Source organism: Oncorhynchus gorbuscha, linkage group LG24 (genome assembly GCF_021184085.1).
Source record: "Oncorhynchus gorbuscha isolate QuinsamMale2020 ecotype Even-year linkage group LG24, OgorEven_v1.0, whole genome shotgun sequence".
Taxonomy (NCBI): Eukaryota; Metazoa; Chordata; class Actinopteri; order Salmoniformes; family Salmonidae; genus Oncorhynchus; species Oncorhynchus gorbuscha.
The window spans coordinates 12,470,449-12,484,794 of NC_060196.1; the positions used below are offsets into that span (position 1 = coordinate 12,470,449).

The 14,346-nt window shown below is 44.5% G+C and overlaps 1 protein-coding gene across 1 annotated transcript; it reads left to right on the forward strand.

The window, feature by feature from the left end:
* Positions 1 to 4,682: 4,682 nt before the first annotated feature.
* Positions 4,683 to 13,062, forward strand: si:dkey-9i23.6. Its single transcript, XM_046327110.1, has 7 exons — positions 4,683 to 4,869; positions 5,656 to 7,125; positions 7,736 to 7,911; positions 9,767 to 10,268; positions 10,915 to 11,005; positions 11,138 to 11,358; positions 12,358 to 13,062. The coding sequence occupies exons 2-7, from the start codon at positions 5,656 to 5,658 to the stop codon at positions 12,454 to 12,456; spliced, it is 2,559 nt and encodes an 852-aa protein (XP_046183066.1). The 5' UTR covers positions 4,683 to 4,869; the 3' UTR covers positions 12,457 to 13,062.
* Positions 13,063 to 14,346: the final 1,284 nt, after the last annotated feature.

Below are 14,346 nucleotides of genomic sequence, written 5' to 3' on the forward strand. Positions count from 1 at the left end.
TGTTGATGTGTGCAGAGGGTCCCTGGTTTGCACCCGGGTATGGGCAAGGGGACGGTTTAAAGTTATACTGTTACATTGATGCTGTTGACCCGGATCACTGGTTGCCGCGGCTTTTGTGGAGCGATGGGTAACGATGCTTCGAGGATGACTGTTGACGTGTGCAGAGCGTCCCTGGTTCGCGCACAGGTCGGGGCGAGGGGACGGATGTAAAGTTTATACTGTGACATTGATGCTGTTCACTGGTTGCTGCGGAAAAGGAGGTCCCTTTTTCAGGACCCTGTCTTTCAAAGATAATTTGTAAAAATACAAATAACTTCACAGATCTTCATTGTAAAGGGTTTAAACACAGTTTCCCATGCTTGTTCATTGATCCATAAACAATGAATGAACATGCACCTGTGGAACGGTCATTAAGAAAATAACGGCTTACAGACAGTGGGCAATTAAGGTCACAGTTATGAAAACTTAGGACACTAAAGAGGCCTTTCTACCGACTCTGAAAAACACCAAAATAAGATGCCCAGGGTCCCTGCTGATCTATGTGAACATGCCTTAGGCATGCCACAAGGAGGCATGAGGACTGCAGATGTGGCTAGGGCAATAAATTGCAATGTCCGTACTGTGAGACTCCTAAGACAGCGCTACAGGGAGACAGGACGGACAGCTGATCGTCCTCGCAGTGGCAGAGCACGTGTAACAACACCTGCATAGGATCGGTATATCCGAACATCAAACCTGCGGGACAGGTAGAGGATGGCAACAACAACTGCCCGAGTTACACTTGGAACGCACAATCCCTTCATCAATGCTCAGACTGTCCGCAATAGGCTGAGAGAGGCTGAACTGAGGGCTTGTAGGCCTGTTGTAAGGCAGGTCCTCACCAGACATCACCGGCAACAACGTCACCTATGGGCACAAAACCACCATCGCTGGATCAGACAGGACTGGCAAAAAGTGCTCTTTGCTGACGAGTCACGGTTTTGTCTCAGGGGTGATGGTCTGATTCCAGGGGTGATGGTCGGATTCGCGCTTATAGTCGAAGGAATGAGCGTTACACCGAGGCCTGTACTCTGGAGCGGGTGTTCGATTTGGAGGGGGAGGGTCCGTCATGGTCTGGGGCGGTGTGTCATAGCATCATCGAACTGAGCTTGTTGTCATTGCAGGCAATCTCAATCTCAATCCATACTGCTCGTTTTGTGCGTGATTTCCTGCAAGACAGGAATGTCTGTGTTCTGGCGTCGCCAGCGAAAAGCCCGGATCTCAATCCCATTGAGCATGTCTGGGACCTGTTGGATCAGAGGGTGAGGCCTCGGGCCATTCCCCCCTGGAAATGTCCGGGAACTTGCAGGTGCCTTGGTGGAAGAGTGGGGTAACATCTCACAGCAAGAACTGGCAAATCTGGTGCAGTCCATGAGGAGGAGATGCACTGCAGTGCTTAATGCAGCTGGTGGCCAGCTGGTGGCCACACCACAGACTGTTACTTTTGACCCCCTATTTTTTCATGGACATATTATTCCATTTCTGTTAGTCACATGTCTGTGGAACTTGTTCAGTTTATGTCTCAGTTATTCACTCTTGTTATGTTCATACAAATATTTACAAATGTTAAGTTTGCTGAAAATAAATGAAGTTGATAGTGAGAGGACGTTTCTTTTTTTGCTGAGTTTATAATTAACCTACTTAACCTAATTATTAGGTATATCACTTTTTGTGTCATCCTCACAGATTTTAAATGCGTTATGTCCATGTGTATGTCCATGTATTGTGTTTTTAAATTGGCAAATAAATCGAATCAAATTAAGATCAAACAAATTTAAGGTATTCCATTATTAATGCTAAATTGTAATTATTTTCGCCTCTAGGTCCTATTTATTGCCTACCTCCCTACTCTTCTACATTTGCACGCACTGTACATAGATTTTTTGAATTTTCTTTTAGTTTGTGTTATTGACTGTACGTTTGTTTATGTGTAACTCTGTGTTGTTGTTTTTGACGCACTGCTTTGCTTTATCTTGGCCAGGTCGTAGTTCTAAATGAGAACTTGTTCTCAACTGGCCTACCTGGTTAAATAAAGGTACAATAAAATGAATAAAAAAGGTATTTATAAAATAAAACTGCTTGCAGCCCATGGCTGGCTGTGGTTAGCATGAACGTGGTAGGCCGCATTCGAGATGAGAGAAATTCCTTATTGCTTTTGTCTTTCAAATAGAGTAATGTCTCGATGGCTCACCTAGGACTTATACCTTTCCCCTGAGTGGAGAGGACAGCTGTAGTCCCATATTGAACGGCAAACTCCGCTCACTTTCTAGCTGTATGAATTTATAGGTGTTAAAGTAATTTAAATGTTGAAAGATAAGGATGAAATAATTCCACTCTGAAACCTTATAACGGTATGAAATTGATTAGAATCATACAATTATTATCTGATGGTTTTGTTTAGGTTCAGTCAGTAAAATTATATATCTGTACAATATATTTTATAGTATCTTAAACACAGACTGTCTGAGCAAAATTCGGTGCCGACCTTGCTAGGGGCCTCTGAGGGATTTGGGAGAGGGCAGGGAGTGCTTCCCACGGTCTCCCTAATCTTTGTCGGCTGGGTAGGGATACAGTATGTGCGTAGGATACCTACTGTTTGTGTGTGAATGTAAGTGCGTAAGGAGCGAGTATAAAATGAATGGTTTTGTACAACGGACTAGCCCTCTCATGAATAAAATTTTTGACTATCGTAGCTGGGCCTTCGTCTGTTTCATTCAACCAGAAACTTACAAATTCTGGGGTTGCAGACAGAGTAGTTTAATTGAAGTGGTTTATGAACATTGAGAACATAATTCTCGTAACAATTTGGTCCTTCGAGCCGGATCTCAATATCTGCCTCTGCTGAAAACCGTGCACGGGCAGATCCAGGATCCTTAAGACAAATACAGTGCCTTGCGAAAGTATTCGGCCCCCTTGAACTTTGCAACCTTTTGCCACATCTCGGACCTGCCTGGTGTGTTCCTTGTTCTTCATTATGCTCTCTGCGCTTTTAACGGACCTCTGAGACTATCACAGTGCAGGTGCATTTATATGGAGATTTGATTACACACAGGGGGATTGTATTTATCATCATTAGTCATTTAGGTCAACATTGGATCATTCAGAGATCCTCACTGAACTTCTGGAGAGAGTTTGCTGCACTGAAAGTAAAGGGGCTGAATAATTTTGCACGCCCAATTTTTCAGTGTTTGATTTGTTAAAAACAGTTTGAAATATCCAATAAATGTCGTACCACTTCATGATTGTGTCCCACTTGTTGTTGATTCTTCACAAAAAAATACAGTTTTATATCTTTATGTTTGAAGCCTGAAATGTGGCAAAAGGTCGCAAAGTTCAAAGGGGCCGTATACTTTCGCAAGGCACTGTACCTGACCTCTGAATTGAGGGTTTATTTCAGGCCAGTGGTGGACTGGTACACGACAGGTGCTGACGAGACCTAACCTACATTGCTTTTCCCGGTCTACGCGACGAAGGTCAGTAAATCTTTATTCATGAATTTGGGAAATTGACGCTCGAGCTACATTCAGAAATATATTTGATTGTGTGTAGTTTAGGTGTTGATTTTAAAATTCCCACAGGACATTCTTACCTGGTGACCTATTTTTAGAACTTTGTGTAGAGAACCCTGATATAGGTAGTATTCTAGGCAATTGGAAAATAGGAATTGGGTGTAGAGCCACCAAGGCAACAGAAGAAGGTCCGTAATGACACGTGGTATCTGCAGTACCAATGTAAACCAGGTCCGTGATGACACGAGGTATCAGTGGCTACCACCAAGACTATGTAAACTAACGGAAAGGAGATATACACATTAGAAAAGGTCGAGGGCAATTGAGTAAGAGATTATAGAGACACGCACATAGTCAGGCAGGAGAGCAACTATAGTAATTGGATAACGGGAAAAGAGCATATACATAGATCATAGAAATACATACACACAGATTATGAGAATAAGCATAGTAACGACAAGGTTTTAGTAACAATGGGCAATAAATCCTCAAAGGAGGTTCCGGAATTAACAGGAGATGAGCGGTATATGCAGTTAAAGGATAAAAGAAATGTCTATTTCTGTTTAAAGTGGAGGAAGAAGTATGAATTTGACTGACCTTTAAATATAGAAAAACTGGAACCAATGATTAATCAATAAATAGGGTTTGTGGGGACAAGGTAGAGAAGCAACGGACAGAAGGGTTCGACACCGCTCGTATTTGGCTGGCTCAAGCTAGGAAAAGAGAGGGAGGGGGCCAAGAAAAAGGGAGCTTCTAAGGAGGAAAAGGCACAGAAAGGAGTACAGGATTTAGCAACCTTATCGAGAAAGTGGATAGAGGTAGAAAAGGGTGGAGGCGAGAAAAGACAAAGAACTCTGAAGAGAGAAGACAGAGAGGGACCTAAATGTTACAACTGTAGCAAGTCAGGACATTTGGCTAAGGAGTGTGAGGAACCATGCACACACTGCGATAAGGTGGGCCACAATCACCGAAACTGTGTGTTTTAATATAGCATGCCATGCCATGTTAAACTTTGAGTCACTGACACACGGAATGTGGAAGGACTGGTTTTGGCAGTTTCAATGAGGATATTATTACGCACACACACACACACACACACACACATGCACGAGCACGCAGAGGGAGAAGGCAGGAGGGAAGAGAGAGGCATCCAGAGAGGCATCCGGACATGTTAGAGTTGTGTCTGTTAGGGACACATGTGGGAAAGAGAGAGAGAGAGAGGGACTAAAGGAAAGCAGCTGAGGAAAGCTTTCAATGCAAAGAGGGCTTGAGGAGAAGAGGATGAAGGGAAGAAAACACGGAGGAAGAGAATAGAACAGTGGTAAGAGAAATTTACTGACTAAGTCTAATTAGGGGTGTAATATTCTGTTAACTTTCTCAAAGTTTTCCAGAAATCCTGGTTGGAGATCTCTGGATTCCCTGCTTATCCTCTCCTGATTATAGAATTTCTATAGAACCTGGGAATTTACCAACATTTTTGCAACCCTAAGTCTAATAAATCTGTAAAGAACTGTGAAGTTGCAGTGATTGAAATGCATGAACATTACACTGAGAGAGAGAGAGGATGTAGTAACATCAGCGGGTTGTTGTACAGCTTCTGTAGGGCCATATAGGACATTATGAGTGAATCCAAACTGTGAATAGCTTCAGTTGATAAAACTAAGTCAACATTTCTGTGAAATGATGCCATCAATGACCTGTGCTGACTTTGACACACACTGGTCAGAGACAGGCTGACAGACAGGTTGAGGGACGGACGGACGGACAGATAGACAGACACTGAGTGTATTATTACTGTAGGGATGTGGTTATGAAACAACACTCTGTATGCCTCCAAAATGGCACCGTATTCCTTATGTAGTGCACTACTTTTTGACCAGAGCCCTGTGGGCACTCTATCTGGAATGGGCCCTAGTTAATAGTAGTGCACTATAATAATAATAATAATATAATATATGCCATTTAGCAGACGCTTTTATCCAAAGCGACTTACAGTCATGTGTGCATACATTCTACGTATGGGTGGTCCCGGGGATCGAACCCACTACCCTGGCATAAAGTGCCATTTGGGACACATTAAAACATCTCTGTATTTCTCTCTCTCTAGATGTCTGAGGCAGACAGTCACTCTGGACGTTTATCTCTGATCCAGTCCATGCTGCTCAGACTGAGCACTGCAGAAGACACGGATCAACCTCCTAACATACACCCTAACACGCACCGTAACACACACCCTAACACACCCCAACACCTCAGAACCTCAGTGGAAACAGACAGGGGATTCTATGTGACCCCCCAGGACCACAATAATGCAGAGCTCATATTCCAAGGGAAGCTCGTTTCAGTGATTGAGGATGATGATAATGGTGATCATGTTGATGATGATAATGGTCCACAATTGGAAGTTCTGACTGAGAGGGACAACAATCTGGAATCATCAGACAGGGATTCAGAGGAGAGAGAAGAGGGGAATTCCGGCATTCTATTTTTGGACGCAGGATCGAAAAAACTGGTCGACAAGGAGAAAGAGGAAACCAGCGAACCCCCTGCTGTGGTTCCCAGATGGGAGAGAAGGCAGTTGCTACCCTGTCCCCCTGGCCTCGATGCCAGACCACCGCCTCCCCCCGTTCCCCCCAAGAGGAAGGCTAAACCACCGCTACACCCTACAGGGCCACCGCCGCCGCCCCCTCCACCAGCCCTCGACCCTAGCCAGAGTGTCCCTGTGTTGGGGAGAGTGGTAGGCGAGGGCGCAGGCTGTGAGCTGAGGCCTACAGGGCATGGGAGAGGGCCTGGAGGCCAGGAGGAGGATGTGCTGTCATCCTCAGGGGATAGGCTGTCTATGTACTCAGCTGTCATCCTCAAGTCAGAACGCCGATTCTCACAGCCCCTTCTGGATCCTACTCTGGACTCTACAGCACAGAGGGGTGGGGGGGTGCAGCAGTTGGAGACGACTGTGTCCGTGGCAACACAGGACCCTTCCCAGCTGAGGGGGAAGGATATAGGGCGCCCCCCTAAAGCCTCTGAGCCGGTGGGGATGGGGGTAATGGGTGTACCCAAACCCTTGGAATCAATCGCACCCAAGCCGCTTATACCCAAACCTCCACACAGAAACAGATCTCTGCCCCAGGGACCTGAGAGGAGAGCCCAGGACAGTCCAGATGGAAGTGCCTCTTCTGGGTCTGAAACGAGGGACATCCCCCCTGACCTCCAGTCTATACCTCCAGAGACGGAGGGAGTCAGAGAACCACCAGAGCCTAGCGAACACATCGCAGATGGGAGCGAGAGCCCCAGAACCCCTGCCGAGTTTCGGTGTAACACAGAGGAGGGCGGTTTGATGGAAGGGGGGAGGAATTTAGAAGGCACACATGAAGTTGCGGATCAGGACGCTGCAACATGGGGTAGTGGGGGTGTGCTTGGGTCGAAACACCCGAATATTAAGACAATGAAGGGAGGAAAGGTGAAGAAATTTGCCAAGAAGATGATGAGCAGATGGAAGCAGAGTCGAGAGGAGAAGAGAGGGAATGGAGAGATTCAGGAGGACGACGGAGAAAAAGAGGTGGAGATCGAAAGGCCACTGGTAAGTCTTTCTTGCTCAGTTAATGCGACAACATTGCATTTGTATTCTCTCTTTTACTACAATGAACTATCTGACATTAAATGATGAATCAAATATTGCACAATTGTCCTCTTACCGTGTTATGTTATAACAGGTGAACCTCGACCAAGATCGACACCCAGTCGGACTATCTGACATTGATTAAGAACGAAGTCGCCCTCTTTTCGTTTAGGGTGACCACGGTGTGATTCTCTTCTGTGGTCTCTTTTTGTTTAGGGTGACCACGGTGTGATTCTCTTCTGTGGTCTCTTTTTGTTTAGGGTGACCACGGTGTGATTCTCTTCTGTGGTCTCTTTTTGTTTAGGGTGACCACGGTGTGATTCTCTTCTGTGGTCTCTTTTCGTTTAGGGTGACCCACGGTGTGATTCTCTTCTGTGGTCTCTTTTTGTTTAGGGTGACCACGGTGTGATTCTCTTCTGTGGTCTCTTTTTGTTTAGGGTGACCACGGTGTGATTCTCTTCTGTGGTCTCTTTTTGTTTTGACTTTTTGTTTTAGGGTGGTGTGATTCTGTGGTCTCTTTTTGTTTAGGGTGACCACGGTGTGATTCTCTTCTGTGGTCTCTTTTTGACAGGTGAACCTCCGTCAAGATCGACATTCAGTTAGGTTGCATACCAACATGTCCGTCATAGAGGAAGAGGAGGACGAAGAGGAGAAGAGGAGTAGTGAGGCTGCTCCGCCGACGATGGAGCCGCCCAGCCAAGCTGAGACGGAGAGGAAGCCTGTGGGACAGCGTGCACGTTTTCAGAGGTGAGAGACAGAATGAGATGGAGTAAGAGGAGGAGGAGGAGAGAGATGTTTTCAGTGGTGATGGAAAGGGAGTCTTGGGGAGTTTGCATCCACCACACCCTCTCTTTATCCTTGACTTTACTTAAGGTACTGTGCTTGCCATAGCAGAGCTCACACATTCCTTGGCCTCTCTCTGTGTGTGTGTGTGTTATGTTGATGAAGTTACAGTAACTCAGACACTACTTCCCCATAGCTGTCATGACTTCCTTGCCCTGAAGTCACCGCACGCACATTCTGTGCTCCGAGCTGTTAGTCCAGTCAAGTGGCATTTTTGCAATCTCGTTTTTTTTTTCTTTCTCCAATCGCTTTGGTGCTATTTACACAAGTATTTGGTGGATTGTCCCACACAACGACATAGGTGATCCCTTCACCTTGACAGGAGGAACTCAATGAGATGTGCAGCATTGTAGGGCCAGTGTGAACGCCCCGCCCCCCCCTGCAAAAATAACAAAAAACAACATTATTCTGGATCCATTCTTACTGTGTAGGTGATGCATTTTTTGCATACAGTACATCTTTGTTCTTGTCAATGACAGATATATATATATATATATATATATATATATATATATATATATATTTAAACTTACTGTAGAGTAAAATCATTATAGTCCTCATCATAATTGTACATCACAGTATGCATCCCTTTCCATGACATAGACTGAGCAGGTGAAAGCTATGATCCCTTATTGACGTTGCTTGTTAAATCCACTTCAGTCAGTGTAGACGAAGGGGAGGCAGGTGAAAGAAGGATTTTTACGAGACATGGATTGTGTGTGTGTGCCATTCAGAGGGTGAATGGGCAAGACAAAAGATTGAAGTGCCTTGGAATGGGTCATGGTAGTAGGTGCCAGGTGCTCCAGTTTGAGTGTGTCAAGAACTGCAACGCTGCTGGGTTTTTCATGCTCAACAGTTTTCCGTGCGTATCAAGAATGGTCCACCACCCGAAGGACATCCAGCCAACTTGACACAACTGTGGGAAGCATTGGAGTCAACATGGGCCAGCATCCCTGTGGAATGCTTTCGACACCTTGTAAAGTCCATGCCCCGACAAATTGAGGCTGTTCTGAGGGTCAAAAGTAGGTTTAACTCAATATTATTAAGGTGCTCCTAATGTTTTGTACACTCAGTGTATATCATACTTTATATGTTTATACTTTACAAACATACATTTTTATTCTGTCGTTCTCAAAATTAGAATATAGGTTTACCAAATGTTGAAGTGATGATCGATTAAGAGCAGTTGGGATTAAGTAATAGAACAATGTATTTTAACAAATGAGAACAGAATCATGTCAAAAGTAATGTGAACACTGCATTGTGAAAGGCCATTACTTTATATGAACATGTATTACAACGTGAAACTTGTGTTTCTAGATTAAACACTGATTAAGTGTGGTGAAAAAGTGACCGTGTAATTTTGTGTGTTGTACTTTGTCAATTGAAGGTGTTAAAGTTTTGAAATACTTGCCTTTTAGATGATATGTTTAGAGTTTTTTTTTACAAACTAGAGTTGTGAAAATGTACCACATACTTGTGAAAAGTGTTATTATATGTATTTGTTTAAAGAAATGTGACCACTGGTTTCATCAACCCATGACAGATGACATAATATATATGTTGTTCCCCAAATGGCACCCTATTCCCTATATAGTGCACTAATAGGTCAAATGTAGTGCACTTTATAGGGAATATGGTGTATAGTGCACTACGTTGGATCAGGGCCCTGTTCAAATGTAATACTCTATATTGGAAATAGGGTGCTATTTTGTGACGAAATCATTGACTTCAATGTTTTTCCGCCTCTATTTTACAGCTCCTTCAGCTCTTTCAAGTTCAACTTCAGTCCCATCAGCTTGGTGGACGAGATTCTAACAGGAGAGGAGTGGTCACCATTCCTGTCCATTAAGGATAGTCCCGCCTCCTCACTGTCCGTTTACCAATCAGAGGCTGCTAGCCAACACGGTGGTGATAAAGGCGACCAATTAAAGACTGAACCAGAGTTGCGCCTCCCCAACGATGTTCAACATAAACACGAGGACATAGGCCATTCTTTATATGAGGATGTTCACTTCAGCCAATCAAGTTCGAATGAGATTGTGGACAACCAATCGGACAACAGACAACAGGAAGTAGACAACAACAATGACACTGGAGCTGATGCAATTGCTGTCATCAAACCGAAGATACTATTGGACAATGATGCAGCGGAGGAGAGTGAGTTGGACCACTCCAGACCCATATCTAAGGACATCCATGACTCTAAGTCCCCCATAAGGAACCAATCAAAGGACCATCTTGACTTCTCCTGTGTTAAGGTGAGCCACACGGTGGGATTGTGGGCATTGTAGTCATTTAAAGTGCAGTTGTAGGCCTCAGTCTATAGGCCTCTGTCCAACCCTGTTCCTGGAGACATAACCCCCTGTAGGTTTTTTGCTCCAACCCCAGTTGTAACTAACCTGATTCATCTTCATCTTAACAGCCAGCTAATTATTAAAAGCAGGTGCTCTAGATTAGGGTTGAACACCTACAGGACAGTAGCTCTGCAGGAACAGGGTTGGAGAGCCCTGGTATATAAACAGTCACTGAAAAATCTCAATCTCTTATTCTCTCTCTCTTATTCTCTCTCTCTCTCTTGTTCTTATTCTCTCTCTCTCTTGTTCTTATTCTCTCTCTCTCTCTCTCTCTCTCTCTCTCTCTCTCTCTCTCTCTCTCTCTCTCTCTCTCTCTCTCTCTCTCTCTCTCTCTCTCACTCTCTTGTTCTTATTCTCTCTCTCGCTCTTTCTTTCTTTCTTTCTTTCTTTCTTTCTTTCTTTCTTTCTTTCTTTCTTTCTTTCTTTCTTTCTTTCTCTCTCTCTCTCTCTCTCTCTCTCTCTCTCTCTCTCTCTCTCTCTACTCTCTCTCTCTCTCTCTCTCTCTCTCTCTCTCTCTCTCTCTCTCTCTCTCTCTCTCTCTCTTTCTCAGTCACTTGGAGTTCTGGACAGTTCTGCTCAGAAACATAAAATTCATCTGAGCAAAAAGAGAAAGCACAGACTTCCGGGGCTAAAGACGAGAAGTAAGATTGAATGACTGGAAAACGAGATGAAAGATTCTGTGAAAATAGACGTCTGGAAAGGAGTTGGACAAAAGCTGAGACGCTGAAATATAAAAAACATGTCTGCTGTTCTCTCCTTCTTTCCTGAAACAGAGACCTTCAAGATAAGACGCACTGCAATCAAAGCCCCGGAAATCAAATTCCTCAAACCCTCTCCTCCTCCCACCCTCTCTCCCACATCCCTCCCTTCTTCCTCCTCTTCCTGCTCTTCTCCCTCCTATGTCTTTCCGTCCTCTGTTTTCTACAGCATCCCTCCCTCCGCTGAAGAACACGACCCTGGGACAACACCGACACAGGGCAACTTCTCCGTTAAGGTCAGAGTTCATTTGACCCCTTAACCCTTGGCAACATTTTTGAACACTGTAACATTAACATGTGTCTCTGAAGTGTGTCTGAAATGGCACTCTACTCCCTAGTCTACTACAGGAATAGGGTGTAATTTCATACGGACTGTTGCTTATTACTGAATGTAATAATGTATATTAGCATCACTAGCCAGGTTTCCATCCAACCTTGTTATGCCAGCAAAGCACAAAAATGTCTGGACATGCCTGATGGACACAACACACTTTCCAAATGTCGACAAAAAACAAAATACGCTAGGTAAGGTGGGATATTTTTGTGTCTGTAAAATGAATAATGTGAGAAATGGCAGTGGAAGCACCTTTATCATCAGATATTGACATTATAACCATCATACCAACATCCGTGTTGTCTGAATGAGATTCTGTAAAATCTGAAGAAATTGATTCATTAACGTACAAGTATATGGTATCGTATGGTGAAATGATTGAGGGTCATAAGAAGTGAGAGATCTGACTATTATGAGGTGTTGGGGAGTTTTCAACACTTTTCAGTAGCCAGCCTCTGAGACAGGGTTAATTTAACTGTAGTTCATTGTGCTAGAAAGTAAGCATTTCACTGTACTTGTGCATGTGACAATAAATACACCTATATGTGCAGATATTGATATAATAACCATCATATCAAAGTGAACTTGGATTCAGGTGATATGTGGTGTGGTCCTCCCACTATGACTCGGGAAAACATGGAAGCGCATTTAACCACAACTTATTTTTATGTGAACTATGTCATCACGCACAGCTTTTTATCCACAACAAGTCCATTTGAATGAAACATCTCTGGTGGGAAAATGCTTAAATTGTTTTTATGCAGATTCTAGCCTTTTTCAACAGATGAACATCTGTCACCAATTGGATGGAAACCTAGCTATTGGCAGAGACCACTTCAGTCCTCCAAAGATTTCAAAATGGTTCCCTCTCTCTCTTCTCTCTCTCTTCTCTCTCTCTCAGACCACTGAAAGCAGCAGAAAGCCTGATTCAAGTCCTAAGCCGCCTCTGTCCAAGTTCATGACAGTCCTGAGAGACAAAACCAAGAAGAAGATTCAATAGTGAAGAGAACTAGGTCTTGGTGTAATAGTAACCCATAGCTCCTTCTACTTGCCCCTACCTGTACCCTACCTCTAGGCCCTACCTGCACCCTACCTCTAGGCCCTACCTGCACCCTACCTCTAGGCCCTACCTGCACCCTACCTCTAGGCCCTACCTGCACCCTACCTCTAGCCACTACCTGCACCCTACCTCTAGCCACTACCTGCACCCTACCTCTAGGCCCTACCTGCACCCTACCTCTATGCCCTACCTGCACCCTACCTCTAGCCCCTACCTACACCCTACCTCTAGCCCCTACCTGCACCCTACCTCTATCCCCTACCTCTATCCCCTACCTGCACCCTACCTCTAGGCCCTACCTCCACCCTACCTCTAGCCCCTACCTGCACCCAGTGGTGTAAAAATACTTTAAAAGTACTACCAAAAGTTTTGAGAATGACACAAATATTAATTTCTACAATGTTGGCTGCTTCAATGCTTCAATGCTTTTATTGACAATTACATGAAGTTGATGCAAAGAGTCAATATTTGCCGTGTTCTTTTTCAAGACCTCTGCAATCCACCCTGGCATGCTGTCAATTAACTTATGGGCCACATCCTGACTGATGGCAGCCCATTCTTGTATAATCAAGACTTGGAGTTTGTCAGAAATGGTGGGTTTTTGTTTGTCCACCCGCCTCTTGAGGATTGACCACAAATTCTCAATGGGATTAAGGTCTGGGAGTTTCCTGGCCATGGACCCAAAGTATTGATGTTTTGTTCCCCGAGTCACTTAGTTATCACTTTTTCCATATGGCAAGGTGCTCCATCATGCTGGAAAAGGCATTGTTCGTCACCAAACTGTTCCTGGATGGTTTGGAGAAATTGCTCTCGGAGGATGTGTTGGTACCATTCTTTATTCATGGCTGTGTTCTTAGGCAAAATTGTGAGTGAGCCCACTCCCTTGGCTGAGAAGAAACCTCACACATGAATGGTCTCAGAATACCTTGCTGTTGGCATGACACAGGACTGATGGTAGCGCTCACCTGGTCTTCTCAGGACAAGCTTTTTTTCCAGATGCCCCAAACAATCGGAAAGGGGATTCATCAGAGAAAATAACTTTACCCCAGTCCTCTGCAGTCCAATCCCTGTACCTTTTGCAGAATATCAGTCTGTCCCTGATGTTTTTCCTGGAGAGAAGTGGCTTCTTTACTGCCCTTCTTGACACCAGGCCATCCTCCAGAAGTCTTTGCCCCACTGTGCGTGCAGATGCACTCACACCTGCCTGCTGCCATTCCTGAGCAAGCTCTGTACTGGTGGTGCCCCGATCCCGCAGCTGAATCAACTTTAGAAGACTGTCCTGGCGCTTGCTGGACTTTCTTGCGTGCCCTGAAGCCTTCTTCATAACAATTGAACTGCGCTCCTTGAAGTTCTTGATGATCCGATAAATATTTGATTTAGGTGCAATCTTACTGGCAGCAATATCCTTGCCCGTGAAGCCCTTTTGTGCAAAGCAATGATGACAGCACATGTTTCCTTGCAGGTAACCATGGCTGACAGAGGAAGAACAATGATTCCAAGCACCACCCTCCTTTTGAAGCTTCCAGTCTATTATTCGAACTCAATCAGCATGACAGAGTGATCTCCAGCCTTGTCCTCGTCAACACTCACACCTGTGTTAACGAGAGAATCACTGACATGATGTCAGCTGGTCCTTTTGGGGCAGTGCTGAAATGCAGTGGAAGTGTTTTGGGATTCAGTTCATTTGCATGGCAAAGAGGGACTTTGCAATTAATTGCAATTCATCTGATCACTCTTCATAACATTCTGGAGTATATGCAAATTGACCATTCAAACTGAGGCAGCAGGTTTTGTGAAATTAATATTAGTGTCATTCTCAAAAATGTTGGC

Coding starts and splice junctions, on each gene's coding strand:
- si:dkey-9i23.6 (XM_046327110.1), top strand. CDS start 5,656: ATGTCTGAGGCAGACAGTCACTCTGGACGTTTATCTCTGATCCAGTCC. Junction 7,912..9,766: donor CAGCGTGCACGTTTTCAGAG/GTGAGAGACAGA, acceptor TCTATTTTACAG/CTCCTTCAGCTCTTTCAAGT. Junction 10,269..10,914: donor TTGACTTCTCCTGTGTTAAG/GTGAGCCACACG, acceptor TCTCTTTCTCAG/TCACTTGGAGTTCTGGACAG.